Source organism: Ictalurus punctatus, chromosome 2, assembly GCF_001660625.3.
Source record: "Ictalurus punctatus breed USDA103 chromosome 2, Coco_2.0, whole genome shotgun sequence".
Taxonomy (NCBI): Eukaryota; Metazoa; Chordata; class Actinopteri; order Siluriformes; family Ictaluridae; genus Ictalurus; species Ictalurus punctatus.
In genome coordinates, this window is record NC_030417.2 from 13,482,844 (window position 1) to 13,509,137 (window position 26,294).

General features: G+C 36.7%; 1 protein-coding gene and 2 non-coding genes across 3 annotated transcripts; all 3 read left to right on the forward strand.

Annotated features, from left to right (window-relative positions):
- The first annotated feature begins 1,844 nt into the window (after positions 1–1,844).
- Positions 1,845–3,978, forward strand: LOC108275479 (myeloid-associated differentiation marker-like protein 2). The gene is made up of 2 exons (XM_017486334.3): positions 1,845–2,088; positions 2,442–3,978. Exon 2 carries the CDS (start codon positions 2,598–2,600, stop codon positions 3,507–3,509), a length of 912 nt encoding a protein of 303 aa, XP_017341823.1. The 5' UTR covers positions 1,845–2,088; positions 2,442–2,597; the 3' UTR covers positions 3,510–3,978.
- A 3,935-nt stretch (positions 3,979–7,913) lies between these two features.
- trnan-auu (transfer RNA asparagine (anticodon AUU)) lies at positions 7,914–7,987 on the forward strand. Its single transcript has one exon. It is a non-coding gene; the product is annotated as a tRNA-Asn (tRNA).
- An 11,140-nt stretch (positions 7,988–19,127) lies between these two features.
- On the forward strand, positions 19,128–19,201 carry trnai-aau (transfer RNA isoleucine (anticodon AAU)). The gene has a single exon. It is a non-coding gene; the product is annotated as a tRNA-Ile (tRNA).
- The last annotated feature ends 7,093 nt before the right edge of the window (positions 19,202–26,294 follow it).

The following is a 26,294-nucleotide window of genomic DNA, read 5'->3' on the forward strand; positions in this document are numbered from 1 at the left end:
GTACAACGCAGGCTATACACAAAGGTTACTCCTGAAAAGTTTGGCGATTCCCACTTTGCTCAGACAATCTTGTGCTTCTGAATCAGAACCTGTAAGTGTGTTTGAATATTTTATGAAGTATCTGCTTTTGACTGTTCAAATGCTGAGGTTTGTGTTGTGGCTCAGTTGTAGACTAACGTGCTAGCTAAAATTTGCTAAGTTGCCTCACTTTTGTAAGTTTGTTTATATGTTGGTGGTCTGAAAGAAGCAGAAAACAAAATGTCCAGGTTCTCTGGCAGAAAAACAGCGTGAAAACATTAGACACACCACCTTATTTAATTGTGGGACTGAGGTACTTTTCCATATGGCTACCTCTCTGTATGTGCCAAAACCACCTCTAATGTTTATTGCCACAAGCTCTATTTTGGTTTCATCTGAACATAGAACCCAATCCCATTTGAAGTTCCAGTAGTGTGTGGCAAATTGAAGATGTTTGAGTTTGTTTTTGGATGAGAGTAGAGGATTTTTTCTTCAAACCCTTCCAAACAACTTGTAGTGATGTAGGTGACTTCGGATTGTAGTTTTGGAGACTTTCTGACCCCAAGACACAATTAACTTCTGCAATTCTTCAGCTGTGATCCTTGGAGATTTTTTGGCCACTCAAACTATCCTCTTCACAGTGCATTGAGACAATATAGACACATGTCCAATTCCAGGTTGATTCATAACATTTCCAGTTGACTGGAACTTCTTAATTATTGCTCTGATCTTGGAAATGGGCATTTTCAATGCTTGTGCTATTTTCTTATGGCCACTTCCCATTTTGTGAAGCTCAACAACCAATTGATCACATCACAGCTATATTCCTTGCTCTTACCCATTTGTTATGTATGTCTAAGGGAATTTGTCCTGTGTGTTACCTCATATTTATAACCCTGTGAAACAGGAAGTCATGGTTGAACAATTTCCTGTTCCTAATCACCCAGCTGTACTAAATTTTTTTTTAAAGATCAATGGGAAAATATATTTTTGTCATATGATTTCATAAGGGTGCCAATAATTGTGGCACATCTATATTTAACAAATATATATTTTGGTTAAACCTGTGTTGTTGGCAATTATTTGATATCCATGAGAGCAGAGTATTTTTGTGAATTTATTGAACAAAAGATGAAAAGGTTAAACAATAGGCAATTTTCACAGCCTTCATTGCTCATATTTACCAAGGGTGCCAATATTAGTGGAGGGCACTGTAGATGGCATTGTGATGTAAGAAATATCCTTACAAAGAAAAATAATGTGAAGAAAATAGTGTCAACCTAGGGCATAACACGGTGAAATGCAACTACATATGCTTTCCACATGGGATCATATATTACTCACATAATTATATGTGAAATGCATGTGACTTTTTTTTTAAATTAAACTTGGACGCCAAAGTAAAGGTTTGTGAGACCAACTTTTCTTTAATCATATATGAATGGCTAGTGTTGAAATCCAGCTGCAAAGTGGTATTGGTATGGTGGGACATGTTTATATCCATTGTGTAGTTCCAGTTTGCGGCCCTTTTCCTGCATATACTCCTTTCAATTCAGACAAACGAGTTGAAAATATAAAGCTGAAGACTTTCTGCTTTCAGGCACATTTACATTCTGATGTGGCTACTAGGACATCTCTTTAAATTATACCAAGTTGAAATCTGTGAAGTATCACAAAAATAATAAAAGGTTATATATGTTTCTATGTGAGTGAAGTTTCTTCTCTGGGAGACATAAATGTCTAGTCTCTACACAGACCAGGTCCCCACCCTAGGATAACTACATACAAATTTGCCTGACACAGACATATGGTCCTATTTATAGAGCTGGTGTGGTACAACTCGGTACAACAGTTGTCTACTTTTCATAGCAGTTCAAGTGGGAAAGTTTGACGGAGAAAGAAGGACACAGAAACAAGGCTGGGAAAAAGTTTACATTTTCTTCTATCTTCCTAAGATTTTTGAAAGGCACTTATCCAGTTTTTGGAATTCTTCTATGGCATGGATAAGGAACTTCTGCAGTCTTCTTTATTTTAAAGGGAACTACATTGACAAGATCTTTAAGTTGGCAGGTGAAGCTTTTTTATTTATTTATATATATATATATATATATATATATATATATATATATATATATATATATATATATATATATATATATATATATATATATATATATATATATATATATATATATATATACACACCCCAAGGGTAATTTACTTGGCATAAATATGGTGAACATCATGAATGTTACTTTCACTTATATCAATATATAGTCAAAGGTACTTAATATATTGACAAGAATGACAATTTTACATATCAATTAAATATTATAAAGTTATTTGTAAGACCTATGAAAAAAATTACTCATGTTTAGAGTCAAACACAATACAAGAACTAAAAATCTGATCCTACACACCAGATCACAAAGTGTGGCAGGAAAGCACTGAAGGAGATTGGTAATTAAAGGGCATCTAAAAAAAGCTGGACAGAGGGCGAGGCTGTGGAGGCACAGTAACTCTGAGTCTACAAGAAGAGCTGTTTAAATCCATCCAGACTGCACCACGAGGATCTGCTCATGGATCCATATGGAGGCCACTACCTGAACCGAGAGGCAGTGCTGTCTGTACTGGGTATGGCTCGCATGTGCCAACTGATACTGGGCTGCACCACCATGGCTTTGGTGGCCCACAGCGCAGGCTTCAGTGCCACCTATGGTACCTTCTGCATGTTCGTGTGGTGCTTCTGTTTCGCCATGACATTAATGATCTTCGTGCTCGATGTGATTCGCCTGCATGGCTGTGTGCCTATCTCCTGGGACAATTTCACTGTGGCCTTTGCCATGCTTGCCACATTAATGTACATCACAGCTTCTGTTGTGTACCCTGTGTACTTCCTCAGCAATGATTGCCTGGCCAAAGACTGTGAAGTGCGCAATTACCGCATTGCTGTTACCGTGTGCTCCAGCATCTGTTCTTTTGCCTATGGTGCCGAGGTCCTCCTTACACGGGCCAAGCCAGGCCACGTGGTGGGTTACATGGCCACCATGTCAGGCCTGCTCAAGGTAGTTCAGGCCTTCATTGCTTGCATCATCTTTGGTGCGTTGGCAAACGACAGTGAGTACCATCGCCACATTCCCACGCAGTATTGTGTAGTGGTCTACAGTCTATGCTTTGCCATCACAGTGGTGGTGGTGGTCCTGACTGTCTCAGGCAGGACTGTAGTTCTGAGGCTGCCCTTTGATCGCTTTGTAATTACATACACCTTCCTGGCATTCCTGCTGTACATGAGTGCTGCTGTGGTGTGGCCTGTCTTCAGTTTTGATAAGAAGTATGGCTCTCCTGGGCGACCAGATGATTGCCCCCAGGGAAAATGCCCATGGGACAGCAAGCTGGTGGTGGCAGTGTTCACGTTTGCCAACCTGGTGCTCTACTTCATCGACTTACTGTACTCTCAGAGGATCCGCTTTGTCTCACAGACAGCAGCCTAAATAGCATGTTTTATCTGAAAAGTTTTACTACATAGACTGTGTGTTTTAATACATACATCTGCACTGTGTGTATCTCTCTCTCTTTCTCTCTCTTTCTCTCTCTATCTATATCTATATACATAAATGTTAGTCCAAAATAATGTTAAATAGTTAAAATACTCATTCTGATATTAATATTCTGAACTAGACTTACTGAGCACCCTCTTATGAGCTCAGTAAGTGGTTATCCTGTTCGACTGAAGTGACCTCTATGACTGCTTGCATGTGATGGAAATCCTGTGATAGCTTAATTTTCATGTATGCCTTTCAATGTTACTTAATAACATGATTTCAGCCGCAATCTTGAATTTATAAAGCTTTAATCTCTACCACTTTGTTATACATGACTCTACATGAAATATATTAAATATATCTATTGTACTGCTAGTTAACTGTGTTTAAATGTGGAATAAAACAAAGTGGTATGTTATCCATTAAGGTGGTATAATTTTTTGGATTTAACTTTTGTGGGTTTCACTAATTTAACTGATAATAGGTTTGATTGTTTTAGTAAATACATGTTTCATTAATATACATTAATAGATGGATTACATAGATAAATACATAAATGAAGATACAGTATTTTTCATTAATGATGCATTTCCAAAACTATTGTTGACCATTTCCAGTCTGAAATTAGTAAAAAAAAAAAAAAAAAAATGAAAAAAAAAGGCTTAATAATCATATTTGGTTTATATATTTATACTAGATAAATCTGAATATATTCAAGATATATATATATATATTTTGTAGTGGCAACACTGAAATTGTTATTTTTCTAGCATCTTCTGAGTATACCAAGTATGCATGTATGTATATACAGTTCCCTCTGAAAGTATTGGAACAGCAAGAACAATTCTTCAAGGAAGAATTGTTCAAGAATTGTTCAAGGAAGAATGTCTTCCTTGAAGACATTTGGGTTTGAGATCAAAAGATGAATATGAGACCATAGTTCAGAATTTCATTTATCATTTTCTAATATTTACATCTAGATGTGTTAAACAACTTAAAACGTGGCACCTTTGGTTTCAGACCACCAAATTTTTAGGTGAGAGAGTATAGGAACAGAAAGTCTTAAAGTAAATTAAATTACTTAAATATTTAAATAAGAATATAAAGTAAATATTTGGTTGCATATCCCTTGCTTGCAATAACTGCATCAAGCCAGTAACCCACTGAAATCACCAAACTGCTGCATTTTTCTTTTCTGTTGCTTTTCCAGGCTTGTACTTCCACTTTTTCCCCTGAGGAAGTCCTTTGTTGTGTTTGCAGTGCATTTAGGTCATTGTCTTGCTGCATTATGAAGTTCCTCCCAAATAGATTGGATGCATTTTTCTATAAATTGGAAGACTGTTTCTATAGACTATGTATTCATTCTGCTGCTACCACAGTGTTTCCAATAAATTACATAGGCTGTTACCTAGTTGAATTACCTAGTTTCATAATGAACTGAAAATATTTTTAAACTTTTCAAAATAAAATAAAAGATCTACGAGCCCCAATAAAATGCTGCTGTGCCCCTGTAAAATTTTCTGATATAACAGTAGATATGTCTAAAAATAGCCTTTCCTATTCATTGCACATTATCTTTTACATCATTTGAATTATTTAAAACATGAATATTGATTGTAATGTCAGTTGAAGCGAAAATATCCTGCACATCTTCTTCAGTCATATACCTCTTCCTTCTCGCTGTGCTCCTCCTCCCTTCACTTTTTCCAGTGGAAACCTTGACTTGCAGTCAGACATTAATTCATAACACAACATTGTAGCTGAGAAGAGGTAACTACCAAGGTAACACTTGTCACTGTGTTAAGGAGTAGTATGTGGATTTGTATGTAGTTGAATGAGGACATCCCGTTTTCCAGACCAAATTTACTTGGCACAGATTTGATCGATAACGTTAGCTTGCTAACTGCTAAAAGAATGCATGCTTATCTCTTCTAATTTGGTATTCTGCCACAAATAATGTGATTTAGTCATCATTAGTGAAAGCTTTTTGAAGTGATTTATTAATTTAGGGAGGTCGTTAGTTAGATTACTCATGAAAATGCTGGTTTTGTATTGTTTTTTTTTTTTTATAGATTTATTTTTAATGCATTAGCTGTACTGTTTGCAAAACGTGATCTACTTAGTACTACTTACACAGCAAACCTACAATGTTCTCCTAAAATTAGCATATGGTTCCTGTTTGGTTATTTTTTTTGGGAACCAAATAATAATGTTCTAGGAACATTCTCTGTTGGTTCTTTTTTGTAACAACCTAAAGAGAACCCGTACAGAACATCCTCTAATGGTTTTTTTTTTAAGTTTTATTTTTGTAACCAAAAACTAACCTTCCCAAAACCTTGCAGGGAGTTTTTATTTATTTATTTATTTTTAGTAACAACCTAAAGAGAACTATACTACGGAAGCCCTAAGTGGCCATGCTTTATTAATCGTTTTTCTGTTGTTTTCTCATGATCTTGACATAAACAATAATTGTTTTCTCATGATGTAATTTTATCCCGAGAAAATCTCACTTTGTGAATAGGACTGGTGTTACATGCACGTTGGCATCTTCGCCATCATAAAATGTAATAATTCCCCATTGTAGAGATGGACTTTATCTTCGCATTAAGAGAGAGGGATGTGCCCCTTCTCAAATGTTGGACACTAATGTAGAAGTCATCAATCCTGCAGGGATGAGGTCTTTTTGTAGGCCACCCCAGAAATTAGTATCACCCTGGTTCCCTTGACAAAAATCAAATAGGATTTTTTTCCACTGGCTTTTGGATTATTGTGGAAAATAATCTCTGTGACCATCAAAAGTTAAGATTCTCGCATGTTTTGTTCATTCAGATGAGATTCATAAGATTTTGAAGCCTATTCAATTGCCAGGAGTAAAAAGCTAATGTTAGGCTATAAACGAACTACACCACGCTCGCATAAGTTAAATGTCACCACCACTGAGCTTCAGACAACTCTGTTAATCATTATTTTAAAAAACAATACAATTGGAAAATACTATAAATCGCTACATCTACAAGTTGGAAAAGTTGAGTTGCAGGAGCGCGAGAATAAATACAAGACTGTACTAGATAAGTTTTCCTGTTCGGCGTGATGACGTTTAATGTCCCCGACAACCTCTGTAGTTCTGTTTAGCCACTTGTTAGCAACTGCCTTTTTCAAGACACGTAAAAGCTTTTTAAAAAATCCTGAGTGGGGTATCACTGATGTATTTTATGAAGAGCTTAAACAACTAATCGATAAAAATCGATAATAATTGATTATGAAAATCATTGTCAACAAATCTCATTATCGATTACTTGGTTTGTGCATGGCGTGGAGCATATTTACTGACTACGTTACTTCTGTTCAGTAAATACTAAAGTTGTGTCACAAATGAAGTACTGTACACTTACACTATGCACTCTGCACTACCGTCTAGTGTGTGGATTTTAGAAAGGTAATATCATCTCAAATGTAACACTAGCGTTTTTTTTTTTTTTTTTTTTTTTTTTTTATTAACCAGAAGTATAAGCCACGACGGTGCATGATGTCATACGCAGGCATTAGCAAACACCCAGAGTCACCAATAATCACTTTCTTCAGTTTAATTTCTGTCAGAGTTACTTTTTATTCCCAACATGACCTCAGTCCTCATCAGACGGAGGCGAAATCGTCATGTGACTGAGGAAGAAAGTGTGTAACCTCCAAGTCATCTAAAGCAGGGGAGCATTTTAAACACCGTGGAAATCAAACTGATGCACGAGGACAAACTTATGATTATATCCAAAATGCTCCACTGTGTGTAAGGGGCAGGGGAAACTGGTGCAAGCTGCTTAAAAGGGTTAGTTTAATTTAAATTAATTGTCATTATATGCTGTATTTGCGCGCTTGCAGTATAAATTCTGTTGTTTATTATAATGGAAGCGATGTGTTAGTAACGAGGCCGCGTTGCTCCTCACACGCTGTGTAGACACGCTAATACAGAGTGTAGTGCAAGTAAGATCTGTAATTTCTAATTAAAACACTAAGGTCAAAAGTAAACACAAGTAAAATAATATCCCTAAAGGCGGTGAGTAACAGAAAAATGCAGTGAAAATGAGTTCTTATTATTAGACAAACTAATTCTTCCCTTTGTCACTTCCTGTTAGTTTATATGACGATTACTCCGAGTCGGTCCCATTTGGTTTCAAAGAATATTACAAGGACGAGCGCGTCAAGTATAAACGCCTCGCCAGGTGGTAGGTTTGAGCTATATGGCGGTAGGTTGGCGGTATATGGCGGCAGATAGAGTTCGACGTCGATGAAGGTCTTCTTCGCTTAGCCCCTTCCTAGCTCGCGGTACGGAGCCAGGCAAAAGTCTTAAGGTAACCCTTAGGCCGGTTGGCTCAGATAGTTAGAGCGTGGTGCTATTAACGCCAAGGTCACGGGTTCGATCCCCGTACGGGCCATGAGATGCTTTGATCTTCAGACAAATTCACTCACAAGCCAACACCATGCTTGACTACCTCCAGCAATAGCCAAGCAAACACTGATTTGTGCGAGGCAACGCCTTTTTAAGCCTCTACGGTTTGTGGCTCCTTGCTTCCTTTAAATTTATTATTTTTTTCTTTCAGGTGGCAGGTGGAGTTAGACGGCAGTAGGTAACCATAGAGAAAGCCAGATGGCGCAAAATTCAGGAATTTTTAAAAAATATATATAGTTAATTCTATTTGCTTTTGTACATGAAGTTGAAAGTACAAAGCTATAAAATAAATAAAATAAAGCTCAAGCTGACAGGTTTTCTTTTGGGTTGCACCATGTATTCATTCATCAGTATCTTCACAAATAAACCCAGTCACTACACATTAAGACGGTGATTAAACCTCATTCTTTTGTCTTTACAAATAGAGATATTTACATGGATGGGCGGCCATTCAGAGTGATTATTCTGTAATATCTTTCTTTTGTCTCTATAGATAAAGAGATAGTTGCATTGCTGGGCGAACATTATCACCTGATTTTGTGAGAAATGACATTTGCAGGAAACACCCACTTTTTGCAAACGTCTGCTGTAATTGCTAACATTTAAACATTCAGCCTACAATAAATAATAAGTCTATTCAATGAAAGTAAAGGTCAGTGTTTAATCAAAAATGTTAAAGAAATGAATGAAATAATAATTTTAAAAAATTGGTTGATCAATTTAGTTTAATACAGGTTCTCATATTCATGGCTTTATTTTCCTGTAAGGTGACAAGTGATAATCTCAAAGTTTTCTGGATTTCTTATCATTCTTATATGATTACTTGCTCTTTTTTTTCCTACTGTGGGTTTTAGTCCATCATCCAGATGGTGGTGGTTGAGGAGATTCCCTCGCCCCCATACAATGAATAGCGCTTTGATTTTACAGGCTTGGTTGGTTTCAAAGGATTTTACGAGGACGAGCTCGTGGCTCATTGTTACTGTTACATTTATTTTTTCTTTCAGGTGGTAGGTTTGAGCTATATGGCGGTAGGTTGGCGGTATATGGCGGTATATGGCGGCAGGTAGAGTTCGACGTCGATGAAGGTCTTCTTCGCTTAGCCTCTACGGTTTGTGGCTCCTTGCTTCCTTTAAATTTATTATTTTTTTCTTTCAGGTGGCAGGTGGAGTTAGACGGCAGTAGGGAACCATAGAGAAAGCCAGATGGCGCAAAATTCAGGAAATTTTTTTTACAAAATATAGTTATTTCTATTTGCTCTTGTACATAAAGTTGAAAGAACAAAGCTATATAAAATAAAGCTCAAGCTGACAGGTTTTCTTTTGGGTTGCACCATGTATTCATTCATCAGTATCTTCACAAATAAACCCAGTCACTACACATTAAGACGGTGATTAAACCTCATTCTTTTGTCTTTACAAATAGAGATATTTACATGGATGGGCGGCCATTCAGAGTGATCATTCTGTAATATCTTTCTTTTGTCTCTATAGATAAAGAGATAGTTGCATTGCTGGGCGAACATTATCACCTGATTTTGTGAGAAATGACATTTGCAGGAAACACCCACTTTTTGCAAACGTCTGCTGTAATTGCTAACATTTAAACATTCAGCCTACAATAAATAATAAGTCTATTCAATGAAAGTAAAGGTCAGTGTTTAATCAAAAATGTTAAAGAAATGAATGAAATAATAATTTTAAAAAATTGGTTGATCAATTTAGTTTAATACAGGTTCTCATATTCATGGCTTTATTTTCCTGTAAGGTGACAAGTGATAATCTCAAAGTTTTCTGGATTTCTTATCATTCTTATATGATTACTTGCTCTTTTTTTCCTACTGTGGGTTTTAGTCCATCATCCAGATGGTGGTGGTTGAGGAGATTCCCTCGCCCCCATACAATGAATAGCGCTTTGATTTTACAGGCTTGGTTGGTTTCCAAGGATTTTAGGAGGACGAGCTCGTGGCTCATTGTTACTGTTACATTTATTTTTTCTTTCAGGTGGTAGGTTTGAGCTATATGGCGGTAGGTTGGCGGTATATGGCGGTATATGGCGGCAGGTAGAGTTCGACGTCGATGAAGGTCTTCTTCGCTTAGCCTCTACGGTTTGTGGCTCCTTGCTTCCTTTAAATTTATTATTTTTTTCTTTCAGGTGGCAGGTGGAGTTAGACGGCAGTAGGGAACCATAGAGAAAGCCAGATGGCGCAAAATTCAGGAAATTTTTTTTACAAAATATAGTTATTTCTATTTGCTTTTGTACATAAAGTTGAAAGAACAAAGCTATATAAAATGAAGCTCAAGCTGACAGGTTTTCTTTTGGGTTGAACCATGTTTTCATTCATCAGTATCTTCACAAATAAACCCAGTCACTACACATTAAGACGGTGATTAAACCTCATTCTTTTGTCTTTACAAATAGAGATATTTACATGGATGGGCGGCCATTCAGAGTGATCATTCTGTAATATCTTTCTTTTATCTCTATAGATAAAGAGATAGTTGCATTGCTGGGCGAACATTATCACCTGATTTTGTGAGAAATGACATTTGCAGGAAACGCCCACTTTTTGCAAACGTCTGCTGTAATTGCTAACATTTAAACATTCAGCCTACAATAAATAATAAGTCTATTCAATGAAAGTAAAGGTCAGTGTTTAATCAAAAAATGTTAAAGAAATGAATGAAATAATAATTTTTAAAAATTGGTTGATCAATTTAGTTTAATACAGGTTCTCATATTCATGGCTTTATTTTCCTGTAAGGTGACAAGTGATAATCTCAAAGTTTTCTGGATTTCTTATCATTCTTATATGAGTACTTGCTCTTTTTTTCCTACTGTGGGTTTTAGTCCATCATCCAGATGGTGGTGGTTGAGGAGATTCCCTCGCCCCCATACAATGAATAGCGCTTTGATTTTACAGGCTTGGTTGGTTTCAAAGGATTTCACGAGGACGAGCTCGTGGCTCATTGTTACTGTTACATTTATTTTTTCTTTCAGGTGGTAGGTTTGAGCTATATGGCGGTGGGTTGGCGGTATATGGCGGTATATGGCGGCAGGTAGAGTTCGACGTCGATGAAGGTCTTCTTCGCTTAGCCTCTACGGTTTGTGGCTCCTTGCTTCCTTTAAATTTATTATTTTTTTCTTTCAGGTGGCAGGTGGAGTTAGACGGCAGTAGGGAACCATAGAGAAAGCCAGATGGCGCAAAATTCAGGAATTTTTTTTTACAAAATATAGTTATTTCTATTTGCTCTTGTACATAAAGTTGAAAGAACAAAGCTATATAAAATAAAGCTCAAGCTGACAGGTTTTCTTTTGGGTTGAACCATGTTTTCATTCATCAGTATCTTCACAAATAAACCCAGTCACTACACATTAAGACGGTGATTAAACCTCATTCTTTTGTCTTTACAAATAGAGATATTTACATGGATGGGCGGCCATTCAGAGTGATCATTCTGTAATATCTTTCTTTTGTCTCTATAGATAAAGAGATAGTTGCATTGCTGGGCGAACATTATCACCTGATTTTGTGAGAAATGACTTTGCAGGAAACACCCACTTTTTGCTAACGTCTGCGGTAATTGCTAACATTTAAACATTCAGCCTACAATAAATAGTAAGTCTATTCAATGAAAGTGAAGGTCAGTGTTTAATCAAAAATGTTAAAGAAATGAATGAAATAATAATTTTAAAAAATTGGTTGATCAATTTAGTTTAATACAGGTTCTCATATTCATGGCTTTATTTTCCTGTAAGGTGACAAGTGATAATCTCAAAGTTTTCTGGATTTCTTATCATTCTTATATGATTACTTGCTCTTTTTTTCCTACTGTGGGTTTTAGTCCATCATCCAGATGGTGGTGGTTGAGGAGATTCCCTCGCCCCCATACAATGAATAGCGCTTTGATTTTACAGGCTTGGTTGGTTTCAAAGGATTTTACGAGGACGAGCTCGTGGCTCATTGTTACTGTTACATTTATCTTTTCTTTCAGGTGGTAGGTTTGAGCTATATGGCGGTAGGTTGGCGGTATATGGCGGTATATGGCGGCAGGTAGAGTTCGACGTCGATTAAGGTCTTCTTCGCTTAGCCTCTACGGTTTGTGGCTCCTTGCTTCCTTTAAATTTATTATTTTTTTCTTTCAGGTGGCAGGTGGAGTTAGACGGCAGTAGGGAACCGTAGAGAAAGCCAGATGGCGCAAAATTCAGGAAATTTTTTTTACAAAATATAGTTATTTCTATTTGCTTTTGTACATAAAGTTGAAAGAACAAAGCTATATAAAATAAAGCTCAAGCTGACAGGTTTTCTTTTGGGTTGCACTATGTTTTCATTCATCAGTATCTTCACAAATAAACCCAGTCACTACACATTAAGACGGTGATTAAACCTCATTCTTGTCTTTACAAATAGAGATATTTACATGGATGGGCGGCCATTCAGAGTGATCATTCTGTAATATCTTTCTTTTGTCTCTATAGATAAAGAGATAGTTGCATTGCTGGGCGAACATTATCACCTGATTTTGTGAGAAATGACATTTGCAGGAAACACCCACTTTTTTGCAAACGTCTGCTGTAATTGCTAACATTTAAACATCCAGTCTACAATAAATAATAAGTCTATTCAATGAAAGTAAAGGTCAGTGTTTAATCAAAAAATGTTAAAGAAATGAATGAAATAATAATTTTTAAAAATTGGTTGATCAATTTAGTTTAATACAGGTTCTCATATTCATGGCTTTATTTTCCTGTAAGGTGACAAGTGATAATCTCAAAGTTTTCTGGATTTCTTATCATTCTTATATGATTACTTGCTCTTTTTTTCCTACTGTGGGTTTTAGTCCATCATCCAGATGGTGGTGGTTGAGGAGATTCCCTCGCCCCCATACAATGAATAGCGCTTTGATTTTACAGGCTTGGTTGGTTTCCAAGGATTTTAGGAGGACGAGCTCGTGGCTCATTGTTACTGTTACATTTATTTTTTCTTTCAGGTGGTAGGTTTGAGCTATATGGCGGTAGGTTGGCGGTATATGGCGGTATATGGCGGCAGGTAGAGTTCGACGTCGATGAAGGTCTTCTTCGCTTAGCCTCTACGGTTTGTGGCTCCTTGCTTCCTTTAAATTTATTATTTTTTTCTTTCAGGTGGCAGGTGGAGTTAGACGGCAGTAGGGAACCATAGAGAAAGCCAGATGGCGCAAAATTCAGGAAATTTTTTTTACAAAATATAGTTATTTCTATTTGCTTTTGTACATAAAGTTGAAAGAACAAAGCTATATAAAATGAAGCTCAAGCTGACAGGTTTTCTTTTGGGTTGAACCATGTTTTCATTCATCAGTATCTTCACAAATAAACCCAGTCACTACACATTAAGACGGTGATTAAACCTCATTCTTTTGTCTTTACAAATAGAGATATTTACATGGATGGGCGGCCATTCAGAGTGATCATTCTGTAATATCTTTCTTTTATCTCTATAGATAAAGAGATAGTTGCATTGCTGGGCGAACATTATCACCTGATTTTGTGAGAAATGACATTTGCAGGAAACGCCCACTTTTTGCAAACGTCTGCTGTAATTGCTAACATTTAAACATCCAGTCTACAATAAATAATAAGTCTATTCAATGAAAGTAAAGGTCAGTGTTTAATCAAAAAATGTTAAAGAAATGAATGAAATAATAATTTTTAAAAATTGGTTGATCAATTTAGTTTAATACAGGTTCTCATATTCATGGCTTTATTTTCCTGTAAGGTGACAAGTGATAATCTCAAAGTTTTCTGGATTTCTTATCATTCTTATATGATTACTTGCTCTTTTTTTCCTACTGTGGGTTTTAGTCCATCATCCAGATGGTGGTGGTTGAGGAGATTCCCTCGCCCCCATACAATGAATAGCGCTTTGATTTTACAGGCTTGGTTGGTTTCAAAGGATTTTACGAGGACGAGCTCGTGGCTCATTGTTACTGTTACATTTATTTTTTCTTTCAGGTGGTAGGTTTGAGCTATATGGCGGTAGGTTGGCGGTATATGGCGGTATATGGCGGCAGGTAGAGTTCGACGTCGATGAAGGTCTTCTTCGCTTAGCCTCTACGGTTTGTGGCTCCTTGCTTCCTTTAAATTTATTATTTTTTTCTTTCAGGTGGCAGGTGGAGTTAGACGGCAGTAGGGAACCATGGACAAAGCCAGATGGCGCAAAATTCAGGAATTTTTTTTACAAAATATAGTTATTTCTATTTGCTCTTGTACATAAAGTTGAAAGAACAAAGCTATATAAAATAAAGCTCAAGCTGACAGGTTTTCTTTTGGGTTGAACCATGTTTTCATTCATCAGTATCTTCACAAATAAACCCAGTCACTACACATTAAGACGGTGATTAAACCTCATTCTTTTGTCTTTACAAATAGAGATATTTACATGGATGGGCGGCCATTCAGAGTGATCATTCTGTAATATCTTTCTTTTATCTCTATAGATAAAGAGATAGTTGCATTGCTGGGCGAACATTATCACCTGATTTTGTGAGAAATGACATTTGCAGGAAACGCCCACTTTTTGCAAACGTCTGCTGTAATTGCTAACATTTAAACATTCAGCCTACAATAAATAATAAGTCTATTCAATGAAAGTAAAGGTCAGTGTTTAATCAAAAAATGTTAAAGAAATGAATGAAATAATAATTTTAAAAAATTGGTTGATCAATTTAGTTTAATACAGGTTCTCATATTCATGGCTTTATTTTCCTGTAAGGTGACAAGTGATAATCTCAAAGTTTTCTGGATTTCTTATCATTCTTATATGAGTACTTGCTCTTTTTTTCCTACTGTGGGTTTTAGTCCATCATCCAGATGGTGGTGGTTGAGGAGATTCCCTCGCCCCCATACAATGAATAGCGCTTTGATTTTACAGGCTTGGTTGGTTTCAAAGGATTTCACGAGGACGAGCTCGTGGCTCATTGTTACTGTTACATTTATTTTTTCTTTCAGGTGGTAGGTTTGAGCTATATGGCGGTGGGTTGGCGGTATATGGCGGTATATGGCGGCAGGTAGAGTTCGACGTCGATGAAGGTCTTCTTCGCTTAGCCTCTACGGTTTGTGGCTCCTTGCTTCCTTTAAATTTATTATTTTTTTCTTTCAGGTGGCAGGTGGAGTTAGACGGCAGTAGGGAACCATAGAGAAAGCCAGATGGCGCAAAATTCAGGAATTTTTTTTTACAAAATATAGTTATTTCTATTTGCTCTTGTACATAAAGTTGAAAGAACAAAGCTATATAAAATAAAGCTCAAGCTGACAGGTTTTCTTTTGGGTTGCACCATGTTTGCATTCATCAGTATCTTCACAAATAAACCCAGTCACTACACATTAAGACGGTGATTAAACCTCATTCTTTTGTCTTTACAAATAGAGATATTTACATGGATGGGCGGCCATTCAGAGTGATCATTCTGTAATATCTTTCTTTTATCTCTATAGATAAAGAGATAGTTGCATTGCTGGGCGAACATTATCACCTGATTTTGTGAGAAATGACATTTGCAGGAAACGCCCACTTTTTGCAAACGTCTGCTGTAATTGCTAACATTTAAACATCCAGTCTACAATAAATAATAAGTCTATTCAATGAAAGTAAAGGTCAGTGTTTAATCAAAAAATGTTAAAGAAATGAATGAAATAATAATTTTTAAAAATTGGTTGATCAATTTAGTTTAATACAGGTTCTCATATTCATGGCTTTATTTTCCTGTAAGGTGACAAGTGATAATCTCAAAGTTTTCTGGATTTCTTATCATTCTTATATGATTACTTGCTCTTTTTTTCCTACTGTGGGTTTTAGTCCATCATCCAGATGGTGGTGGTTGAGGAGATTCCCTCGCCCCCATACAATGAATAGCGCTTTGATTTTACAGGCTTGGTTGGTTTCAAAGGATTTTACGAGGACGAGCTCGTGGCTCATTGTTACTGTTACATTTATTTTTTCTTTCAGGTGGTAGGTTTGAGCTATATGGCGGTAGGTTGGCGGTATATGGCGGTATATGGCGGCAGGTAGAGTTCGACGTCGATGAAGGTCTTCTTCGCTTAGCCTCTACGGTTTGTGGCTCCTTGCTTCCTTTAAATTTATTATTTTTTTCTTTCAGGTGGCAGGTGGAGTTAGACGGCAGTAGGGAACCATGGACAAAGCCAGATGGCGCAAAATTCAGGAATTTTTTTTACAAAATATAGTTATTTCTATTTGCTCGTGTACATAAAGTTGAAAGAACAAAGCTATATAAAATAAAGCTCAAGCTGACAGGTTTTCTTTTGGGTTGAACCATGTTTTCATTCATCAGTATCTTCACAAATAAACCCAGTCACTACACATTAAGACGGTGATTAAACCTCATTCTTTTGTCTTTACAAATAGAGATATTTACATGGATGGGCGGCCATTCAGAGTGATCATTCTGTAATATCTTTCTTTTGTCTCTATAGATAAAGAGATAGTTGCATTGCTGGGCGAACATTATCACCTGATTTTGTGAGAAATGACTTTGCAGGAAACACCCACTTTTTGCTAACGTCTGCGGTAATTGCTAACATTTAAACATTCAGCCTACAATAAATAGTAAGTCTATTCAATGAAAGTAAAGGTCAGTGTTTAATCAAAAATGTTAAAGAAATGAATGAAATAATAATTTTAAAAAATTGGTTGATCAATTTAGTTTAATACAGGTTCTCATATTCATGGCTTTATTTTCCTGTAAGGTGACAAGTGATAATCTCAAAGTTTTCTGGATTTCTTATCATTCTTATATGATTACTTGCTCTTTTTTTCCTACTGTGGGTTTTAGTCCATCATCCAGATGGTGGTGGTTGAGGAGATTCCCTCGCCCCCATACAATGAATAGCGCTTTGATTTTACAGGCTTGGTTGGTTTCAAAGGATTTTACGAGGACGAGCTCGTGGCTCATTGTTACTGTTACATTTATCTTTTCTTTCAGGTGGTAGGTTTGAGCTATATGGCGGTAGGTTGGCGGTATATGGCGGTATATGGCGGCAGGTCGAGTTCGACGTCGATTAAGGTCTTCTTCGCTTAGCCTCTACGGTTTGTGGCTCCTTGCTTCCTTTAAATTTATTATTTTTTTCTTTCAGGTGGCAGGTGGAGTTAGACGGCAGTAGGGAACCGTAGAGAAAGCCAGATGGCGCAAAATTCAGGAAATTTTTTTTACAAAATATAGTTATTTCTATTTGCTTTTGTACATAAAGTTGAAAGAACAAAGCTATATAAAATAAAGCTCAAGCTGACAGGTTTTCTTTTGGGTTGCACTATGTTTTCATTCATCAGTATCTTCACAAATAAACCCAGTCACTACACATTAAGACGGTGATTAAACCTCATTCTTGTCTTTACAAATAGAGATATTTACATGGATGGGTGGCCATTCAGAGTGATCATTCTGTAATATCTTTCTTTTGTCTCTATAGATAAAGAGATAGTTGCATTGCTGGGCGAACATTATCACCTGATTTTGTGAGAAATGACATTTGCAGGAAACGCCCACTTTTTTGCAAACGTCTGCTGTAATTGCTAACATTTAAACATCCAGTCTACAATAAATAATAAGTCTATTCAATGAAAGTAAAGGTCAGTGTTTAATCAAAAAATGTTAAAGAAATGAATGAAATAATAATTTTTAAAAATTGGTTGATCAATTTAGTTTAATACAGGTTCTCATATTCATGGCTTTATTTTCCTGTAAGGTGACAAGTGATAATCTCAAAGTTTTCTGGATTTCTTATCATTCTTATATGATTACTTGCTCTTTTTTTCCTACTGTGGGTTTTAGTCCATCATCCAGATGGTGGTGGTTGAGGAGATTCCCTCGCCCCCATACAATGAATAGCGCTTTGATTTTACAGGCTTGGTTGGTTTCAAAGGATTTTACGAGGACGAGCTCGTGGCTCATTGTTACTGTTACATTTATCTTTTCTTTCAGGTGGTAGGTTTGAGCTATATGGCGGTAGGTTGGCGGTATATGGCGGTATATGGCGGCAGGTAGAGTTCGACGTCGATTAAGGTCTTCTTCGCTTAGCCTCTACGGTTTGTGGCTCCTTGCTTCCTTTAAATTTATTATTTTTTTCTTTCAGGTGGCAGGTGGAGTTAGACGGCAGTAGGGAACCATAGAGAAAGCCAGATGGCGCAAAATTCAGGAAATTTTTTTTACAAAATATAGTTATTTCTATTTGCTTTTGTACATAAAGTTGAAAGAACAAAGCTATATAAAATAAAGCTCAAGCTGACAGGTTTTCTTTTGGGTTGCACTATGTTTTCATTCATCAGTATCTTCACAAATAAACCCAGTCACTACACATTAAGACGGTGATTAAACCTCATTCTTGTCTTTACAAATAGAGATATTTACATGGATGGGCGGCCATTCAGAGTGATCATTCTGTAATATCTTTCTTTTGTCTCTATAGATAAAGAGATAGTTGCATTGCTGGGCGAACATTATCACCTGATTTTGTGAGAAATGACATTTGCAGGAAACGCCCACTTTTTTGCAAACGTCTGCTGTAATTGCTAACATTTAAACATCCAGTCTACAATAAATAATAAGTCTATTCAATGAAAGTAAAGGTCAGTGTTTAATCAAAAAATGTTAAAGAAATGAATGAAATAATAATTTTTAAAAATTGGTTGATCAATTTAGTTTAATACAGGTTCTCATATTCATGGCTTTATTTTCCTGTAAGGTGACAAGTGATAATCTCAAAGTTTTCTGGATTTCTTATCATTCTTATATGATTACTTGCTCTTTTTTTCCTACTGTGGGTTTTAGTCCATCATCCAGATGGTGGTGGTTGAGGAGATTCCCTCGCCCCCATACAATGAATAGCGCTTTGATTTTACAGGCTTGGTTGGTTTCCAAGGATTTTAGGAGGACGAGCGCGTGGCTCATTGTTACTGTTACATTTATTTTTTCTTTCAGGTGGCAGGTGGAGTTAGCCGGCGGTAGGTTTGAGCTATATGGCGGTAGGTTGGCGGTATATGGCGGTATATGGCGGGAGGTGGAGTTCGACGTCGATGAAGGTATTCTTCGCTTAGCCCCGTCCTAGCTCACGGTACGGAGCCAGTCTTAAGGTGACCCTTAGGCCGGTTAGCTCAGATGGTTAGAGCGTGGTGCTAATAACGCCAAGGTCACGGGTTCGATCCCCGTACGGGCCATGAGATGCTTCGATCTTCAGACAAATTCTCAGGACTGATTCACTGACAAGCCAACACGGTGCTCGACTACCTCCAGCAATAGCCAAGAAAACACTGATTTGTGCGAGGCCACAGCTTTTTAAGCCTCTACGGTTTGTGGCTCCTTGCTTCCTTTAAATTTATTATTTTTTTCTTTCAGGTGGCAGGTGGAGTTAGACGGCCGTAGGGAACCATAGAGAAAGCCAGATGGCGCAAAATTCAGGAATTTTTTTTAAAAAATATATAGTTATTTCTATTTGCTTTTGTACATAAAGTTGAAAGAACAAAGCTATATAAAATAAAGCTCAAGCTGACAGGTTTTCTTTTGGGTTGCACCATGTTTTCATTCATCAGTATCTTCACAAATAAACCCAGTCACTACACATTAAGACGGTGATTAAACCTCATTCTTTTGTCTTTACAAATAGAGATATTTACACGGATGGGCGGCCATTCAGAGTGATCATTCTGTAATATCTTTCTTTTGTCTCTATAGATAAAGAGATAGTTGCATTGCTGGGCGAACATTATCACCTGATTTTGTGAGAAATGACATTTGCAGGAAACGCCCACTTTTTGCAAACGTCTGCTGTAATTGCTAACATTTAAACATCCAGTCTACAATAAATAATAAGTCTATTCAATGAAAGTAAAGGTCAGTGTTTAATCAAAAATGTTAAAGAAATGAATGAAATAATAATTTTAAAAAATTGGTTAATCAATTTAGTTTAATACAGGTTCTCATATTCATGGCTTTATTTTCCTGTAAGGTGACAAGTGATAATCTCAAAGTTTTCTGGATTTCTTATCATTCTTATATGATTACTTGCTCTTTTTTTCCTACTGTGGGTTTTAGTCCATCATCCAGATGGTGGTGGTTGAGGAGATTCCCTCGCCCCCATACAATGAATAGCGCTTTGATTTTACAGGCTTGGTTGGTTTCAAAGGATTTCACGAGGACGAGCTCGTGGCTCATTGTTACTGTTACATTTATTTTTTCTTTCAGGTGGTAGGTTTGAGCTATATGGCGGTAGGTTGGCGGTATATGGCGGTAAATGGCGGCAGGTAGAGTTCGACGTCGATGAAGGTCTTCTTCGCTTAGCCTCTACGGTTTGTGGCTCCTTGCTTCCTTTAAATTTATTATTTTTTTCTTTCAGGTGGCAGGTGGAGTTAGACGGCAGTAGGGAACCATGGACAAAGCCAGATGGCGCAAAATTCAGGAAATTTTTTTTACAAAATATAGTTATTTCTATTTGCTCTTGTACATAAAGTTGAAAGAACAAAGCTATATAAAATAAAGCTCAAGCTGACAGGTTTTCTTTTGGGTTGAACCATGTTTTAATTCATCAGTATCTTCACAAATAAACCCAGTCACTACACATTAAGACGGTGATTAAACCTCATTCTTTTGTCTTTACAAATAGAGATATTTACATGGATGGGCGGCCATTCAGAGTGATCATTCTGTAATATCTTTCTTTTGTCTCTATAGATAAAGAGATAGTTGCATTGCTGGGCGAACATTATCACCTGATTTTGTGAGAAATGACATTTGCAGGAAACGCCCACTTTTTTGCAAACGTCTGCTGTAATTGCTAATATTTAAACATCCAGTCTACAATAAATAATAAGTCTATTCAATGAAAGTAAAGGTCAGTGTTTAATCAAAAATGTTAAAGAAATGAATGAATTAATCATTTTAAAAATTGGTTGATCAATTTAGTTTAATACAGGTTCTCATATTCATGGCTTTATTTTCCTGTAAGGTGACAAGTGATAATCTCAAAGTTTTCTGGATTTCTTATCATTCTTATATGATTACTTGCTCTTTTGTTCCTACTGTGGGTTTTAGTCCATCATCCAGATGGTGGTGGTTGAGGAGATTCCCTCGCCCCCATACAATGAATAGCGCTTTGATTTTACAGGCTTGGTTGGTTTCAAAGGATTTTACGAGGACGAGCTCGTGGCTCATTGTTACTGTTACATTTATTTTTTCTTTCAGGTGGTAGGTTTGAGCTATATGGCGGTGGGTTGGCGGTATATGGCGGTATATGGCGGCAGGTAGAGTTCGACGTCGATTAAGGTCTTCTTCGCTTAGCCTCTACGGTTTGTGGCTCCTTGCTTCCTTTAAATTTATTATTTTTTTCTTTCAGGTGGCAGGTGGAGTTAGACGGCCGTAGGGAACCATAGAGAAAGCCAGATGGCGCAAAATTCAGGAATTTTTTAAAAAAATATATAGTTATTTCTATTTGCTCTTGTACATAAAGTTGAAAGAACAAAGCTATATAAAATAAAGCTCAAGCTGACAGGTTTTCTTTTGGGTTGCACCATGTTTTCATTCATCAGTATCTTCACAAATAAACCCAGTCACTACACATTAAGACGGTGATTAAACCTCATTCTTTTGTCTTTACAAATAGAGATATTTACACGGATGGGCGGCCATTCAGAGTGATCATTCTGTAATATCTTTCTTTTATCTCTATAGATAAAGAGATAGTTGCATTGCTGGGCGAACATTATCACCTGATTTTGTGAGAAATGACTTTGCAGGAAACACCCACTTTTTGCAAACGTCTGCTGTAATTGCTAACATTTAAACATCCAGTCTACAATAAATAATAAGTCTATTCAATGAAAGGAAAGGTCAGTGTTTAATCAAAAATGTTAAAGAAATGAATGAAATAATAATTTTAAAAAATTGGTTAATCAATTTAGTTTAATACAGGTTCTCATATTCATGGCTTTATTTTCCTGTAAGGTGACAAGTGATAATCTCAAATTTTTCTGGATTTCTTATCATTCTTATATGATTACTTGCTCTTTTGTTCCTACTGTGGGTTTTAGTCCATCATCCAGATGGTGGTGGTTGAGGAGATTCCCTCGCCCCCATACAATGAATAGCGCTTTGATTTTACAGGCTTGGTTGGTTTCAAAGGATTTCACGAGGACGAGCTCGTGGCTCATTGTTACTGTTACATTTATTTTTTCTTTCAGGTGGTAGGTTTGAGCTATATGGCGGTAGGTTGGCGGTATATGGCGGTAAATGGCGGCAGGTAGAGTTCGACGTCGATGAAGGTCTTCTTCGCTTAGCCTCTACGGTTTGTGGCTCCTTGCTTCCTTTAAATTTATTATTTTTTTCTTTCAGGTGGCAGGTGGAGTTAGACGGCAGTAGGGAACCATGGACAAAGCCAGATGGCGCAAAATTCAGGAAATTTTTTTTACAAAATATAGTTATTTCTATTTGCTCTTGTACATAAAGTTGAAAGAACAAAGCTATATAAAATAAAGCTCAAGCTGACAGGTTTTCTTTTGGGTTGAACCATGTTTTCATTCATCAGTATCTTCACAAATAAACCCAGTCACTACACATTAAGACGGTGATTAAACCTCATTCTTTTGTCTTTACAAATAGAGATATTTACATGGATGGGCGGCCATTCAGAGTGATCATTCTGTAATATCTTTCTTTTGTCTCTATAGATAAAGAGATAGTTGCATTGCTGGGCGAACATTATCACCTGATTTTGTGAGAAGTGACTTTGCAGGAAACACCCACTTTTTGCAAACGTCTGCGGTAATTTCTAACATTTAAACATTCAGCCTACAATAAATAATAAGTCTATTCAATGAAAGGAAAGGTCAGTGTTTAATCAAAAATGTTAAAGAAATGAATGAAATAATAATTTTTAAAAATTGGTTGATCAATTTAGTTTAATACAGGTTCTCATATTCATGGCTTTATTTTCCTGTAAGGTGACAAGTGATAATCTCAAAGTTTTCTGGATTTCTTATCATTCTTATATGATTACTTGCTCTTTTTTTCCTACTGTGGGTTTTAGTCCATCATCCAGATGGTGGTGGTTGAGGAGATTCCCTCGCCCCCATACAATGAATAGCGCTTTGATTTTACAGGCTTGGTTGGTTTCAAAGGATTTTACGAGGACGAGCTCGTGGCTCATTGTTACTGTTACATTTATTTTTTCTTTCAGGTGGTAGGTTTGAGCTATATGGCGGTGGGTTGGCGGTATATGGCGGTATATGGCGGCAGGTAGAGTTCGACGTCGATGAAGGTCTTCTTCGCTTAGCCTCTACGGTTTGTGGCTCCTTGCTTCCTTTAAATTTATTATTTTTTTCTTTCAGGTGGCAGGTGGAGTTAGACGGCCGTAGGGAACCATAGAGAAAGCCAGATGGCGCAAAATTCAGGAATTTTTTAAAAAAAATATATAGTTATTTCTATTTGCTCTTGTACATAAAGTTGAAAGAACAAAGGTATATAAAATAAAGCTCAAGCTGACAGGTTTTCTTTTGGGTTGCACCATGTTTTCATTCATCAGTATCTTCACAAATAAACCCAGTCACTACACATTAAGACGGTGATTAAACCTCATTCTTTTGTCTTTACAAATAGAGATATTTACACGGATGGGCGGCCATTCAGAGTGATCATTCTGTAATATCTTTCTTTTGTCTCTATAGATAAAGAGATAGTTGCATTGCTGGGCGAACATTATTACCTGATTTTGTGAGAAATGACATTTGCAGGAAACGCCCACTTTTTGCAAACGTCTGCTGTAATTGCTAACATTTAAACATCCAGTCTACAATAAATAATAAGTCTATTCAATGAAAGGAAAGGTCAGTGTTTAATCAAAAATGTTAAAGAAATGAATGAAATAATAATTTTAAAAAATTGGTTAATCAATTTAGTTTAATACAGGTTCTCATATTCATGGCTTTATTTTCCTGTAAGGTGACAAGTGATAATCTCAAAGTTTTCTGGATTTCTTATCATTCTTATATGATTACTTGCTCTTTTGTTCCTACTGTGGGTTTTAGTCCATCATCCAGATGGTGGTGGTTGAGGAGATTCCCTCGCCCCCATACAATGAATAGCGCTTTGATTTTACAGGCTTGGTTGGTTTCAAAGGATTTCACGAGGACGAGCTCGTGGCTCATTGTTACTGTTACATTTATTTTTTCTTTCAGGTGGTAGGTTTGAGCTATATGGCGGTAGGTTGGCGGTATATGGCGGTAAATGGCGGCAGGTAGAGTTCGACGTCGATGAAGGTCTTCTTCGCTTAGCCTCTACGGTTTGTGGCTCCTTGCTTCCTTTAAATTTATTATTTTTTTCTTTCAGGTGGCAGGTGGAGTTAGACGGCAGTAGGGAACCATGGACAAAGCCAGATGGCGCAAAATTCAGGAAATTTTTTTTACAAAATATAGTTATTTCTATTTGCTCTTGTACATAAAGTTGAAAGAACAAAGCTATATAAATTAAAGCTCAAGCTGACAGGTTTTCTTTTGGGTTGAACCATGTTTTCATTCATCAGTATCTTCACAAATAAACCCAGTCACTACACATTAAGACGGTGATTAAACCTCATTCTTTTGTCTTTACAAATAGAGATATTTACATGGATGGGCGGACATTCAGAGTGATCATTCTGTAATATCTTTCTTTTGTCTCTATAGATAAAGAGATAGTTGCATTGCTGGGCGAACATTATCACCTGATTTTGTGAGAAGTGACTTTGCAGGAAACACCCACTTTTTGCAAACGTCTGCGGTAATTTCTAACATTTAAACATTCAGCCTACAATAAATAATAAGTCTATTCAATGAAAGGAAAGGTCAGTGTTTAATCAAAAATGTTAAAGAAATGAATGAAATAATAATTTTTAAAAATTGGTTGATCAATTTAGTTTAATACAGGTTCTCATATTCATGGCTTTATTTTCCTGTAAGGTGACAAGTGATAATCTCAAAGTTTTCTGGATTTCTTATCATTCTTATATGATTACTTGCTCTTTTGTTCCTACTGTGGGTTTTAGTCCATCATCCAGATGGTGGTGGTTGAGGAGATTCCCTCGCCCCCATACAATGAATAGCGCTTTGATTTTACAGGCTTGGTTGGTTTCAAAGGATTTTACGAGGACGAGCTCGTGGCTCATTGTTACTGTTACATTTATTTTTTCTTTCAGGTGGTAGGTTTGAGCTATATGGCGGTGGGTTGGCGGTATATGGCGGTATATGGCGGCAGGTAGAGTTCGACGTCGATGAAGGTCTTCTTCGCTTAGCCTCTACGGTTTGTGGCTCCTTGCTTCCTTTAAATTTATTATTTTTTTCTTTCAGGTGGCAGGTGGAGTTAGACGGCCGTAGGGAACCATAGAGAAAGCCAGATGGCGCAAAATTCAGGAATTTTTAAAAAAAATATATAGTTATTTCTATTTGCTCTTGTACATAAAGTTGAAAGAACAAAGGTATATAAAATAAAGCTCAAGCTGACAGGTTTTCTTTTGGGTTGCACCATGTTTTCATTCATCAGTATCTTCACAAATAAACCCAGTCACTACACATTAAGACGGTGATTAAACCTCATTCTTTTGTCTTTACAAATAGAGATATTTACACGGATGGGCGGCCATTCAGAGTGATCATTCTGTAATATCTTTCTTTTATCTCTATAGATAAAGAGATAGTTGCATTGCTGGGCGAACATTATCACCTGATTTTGTGAGAAATGACTTTGCAGGAAACACCCACTTTTTGCAAACGTCTGCTGTAATTGCTAACATTTAAACATCCAGTCTACAATAAATAATAAGTCTATTCAATGAAAGGAAAGGTCAGTGTTTAATCAAAAATGTTAAAGAAATGAATGAAATAATAATTTTAAAAAATTGGTTAATCAATTTAGTTTAATACAGGTTCTCATATTCATGGCTTTATTTTCCTGTAAGGTGACAAGTGATAATCTCAAAGTTTTCTGGATTTCTTATCATTCTTATATGATTACTTGCTCTTTTGTTCCTACTGTGGGTTTTAGTCCATCATCCAGATGGTGGTGGTTGAGGAGATTCCCTCGCCCCCATACAATGAATAGCGCTTTGATTTTACAGGCTTGGTTGGTTTCAAAGGATTTCACGAGGACGAGCTCGTGGCTCATTGTTACTGTTACATTTATTTTTTCTTTCAGGTGGTAGGTTTGAGCTATATGGCGGTAGGTTGGCGGTATATGGCGGTAAATGGCGGCAGGTAGAGTTCGACGTCGATGAAGGTCTTCTTCGCTTAG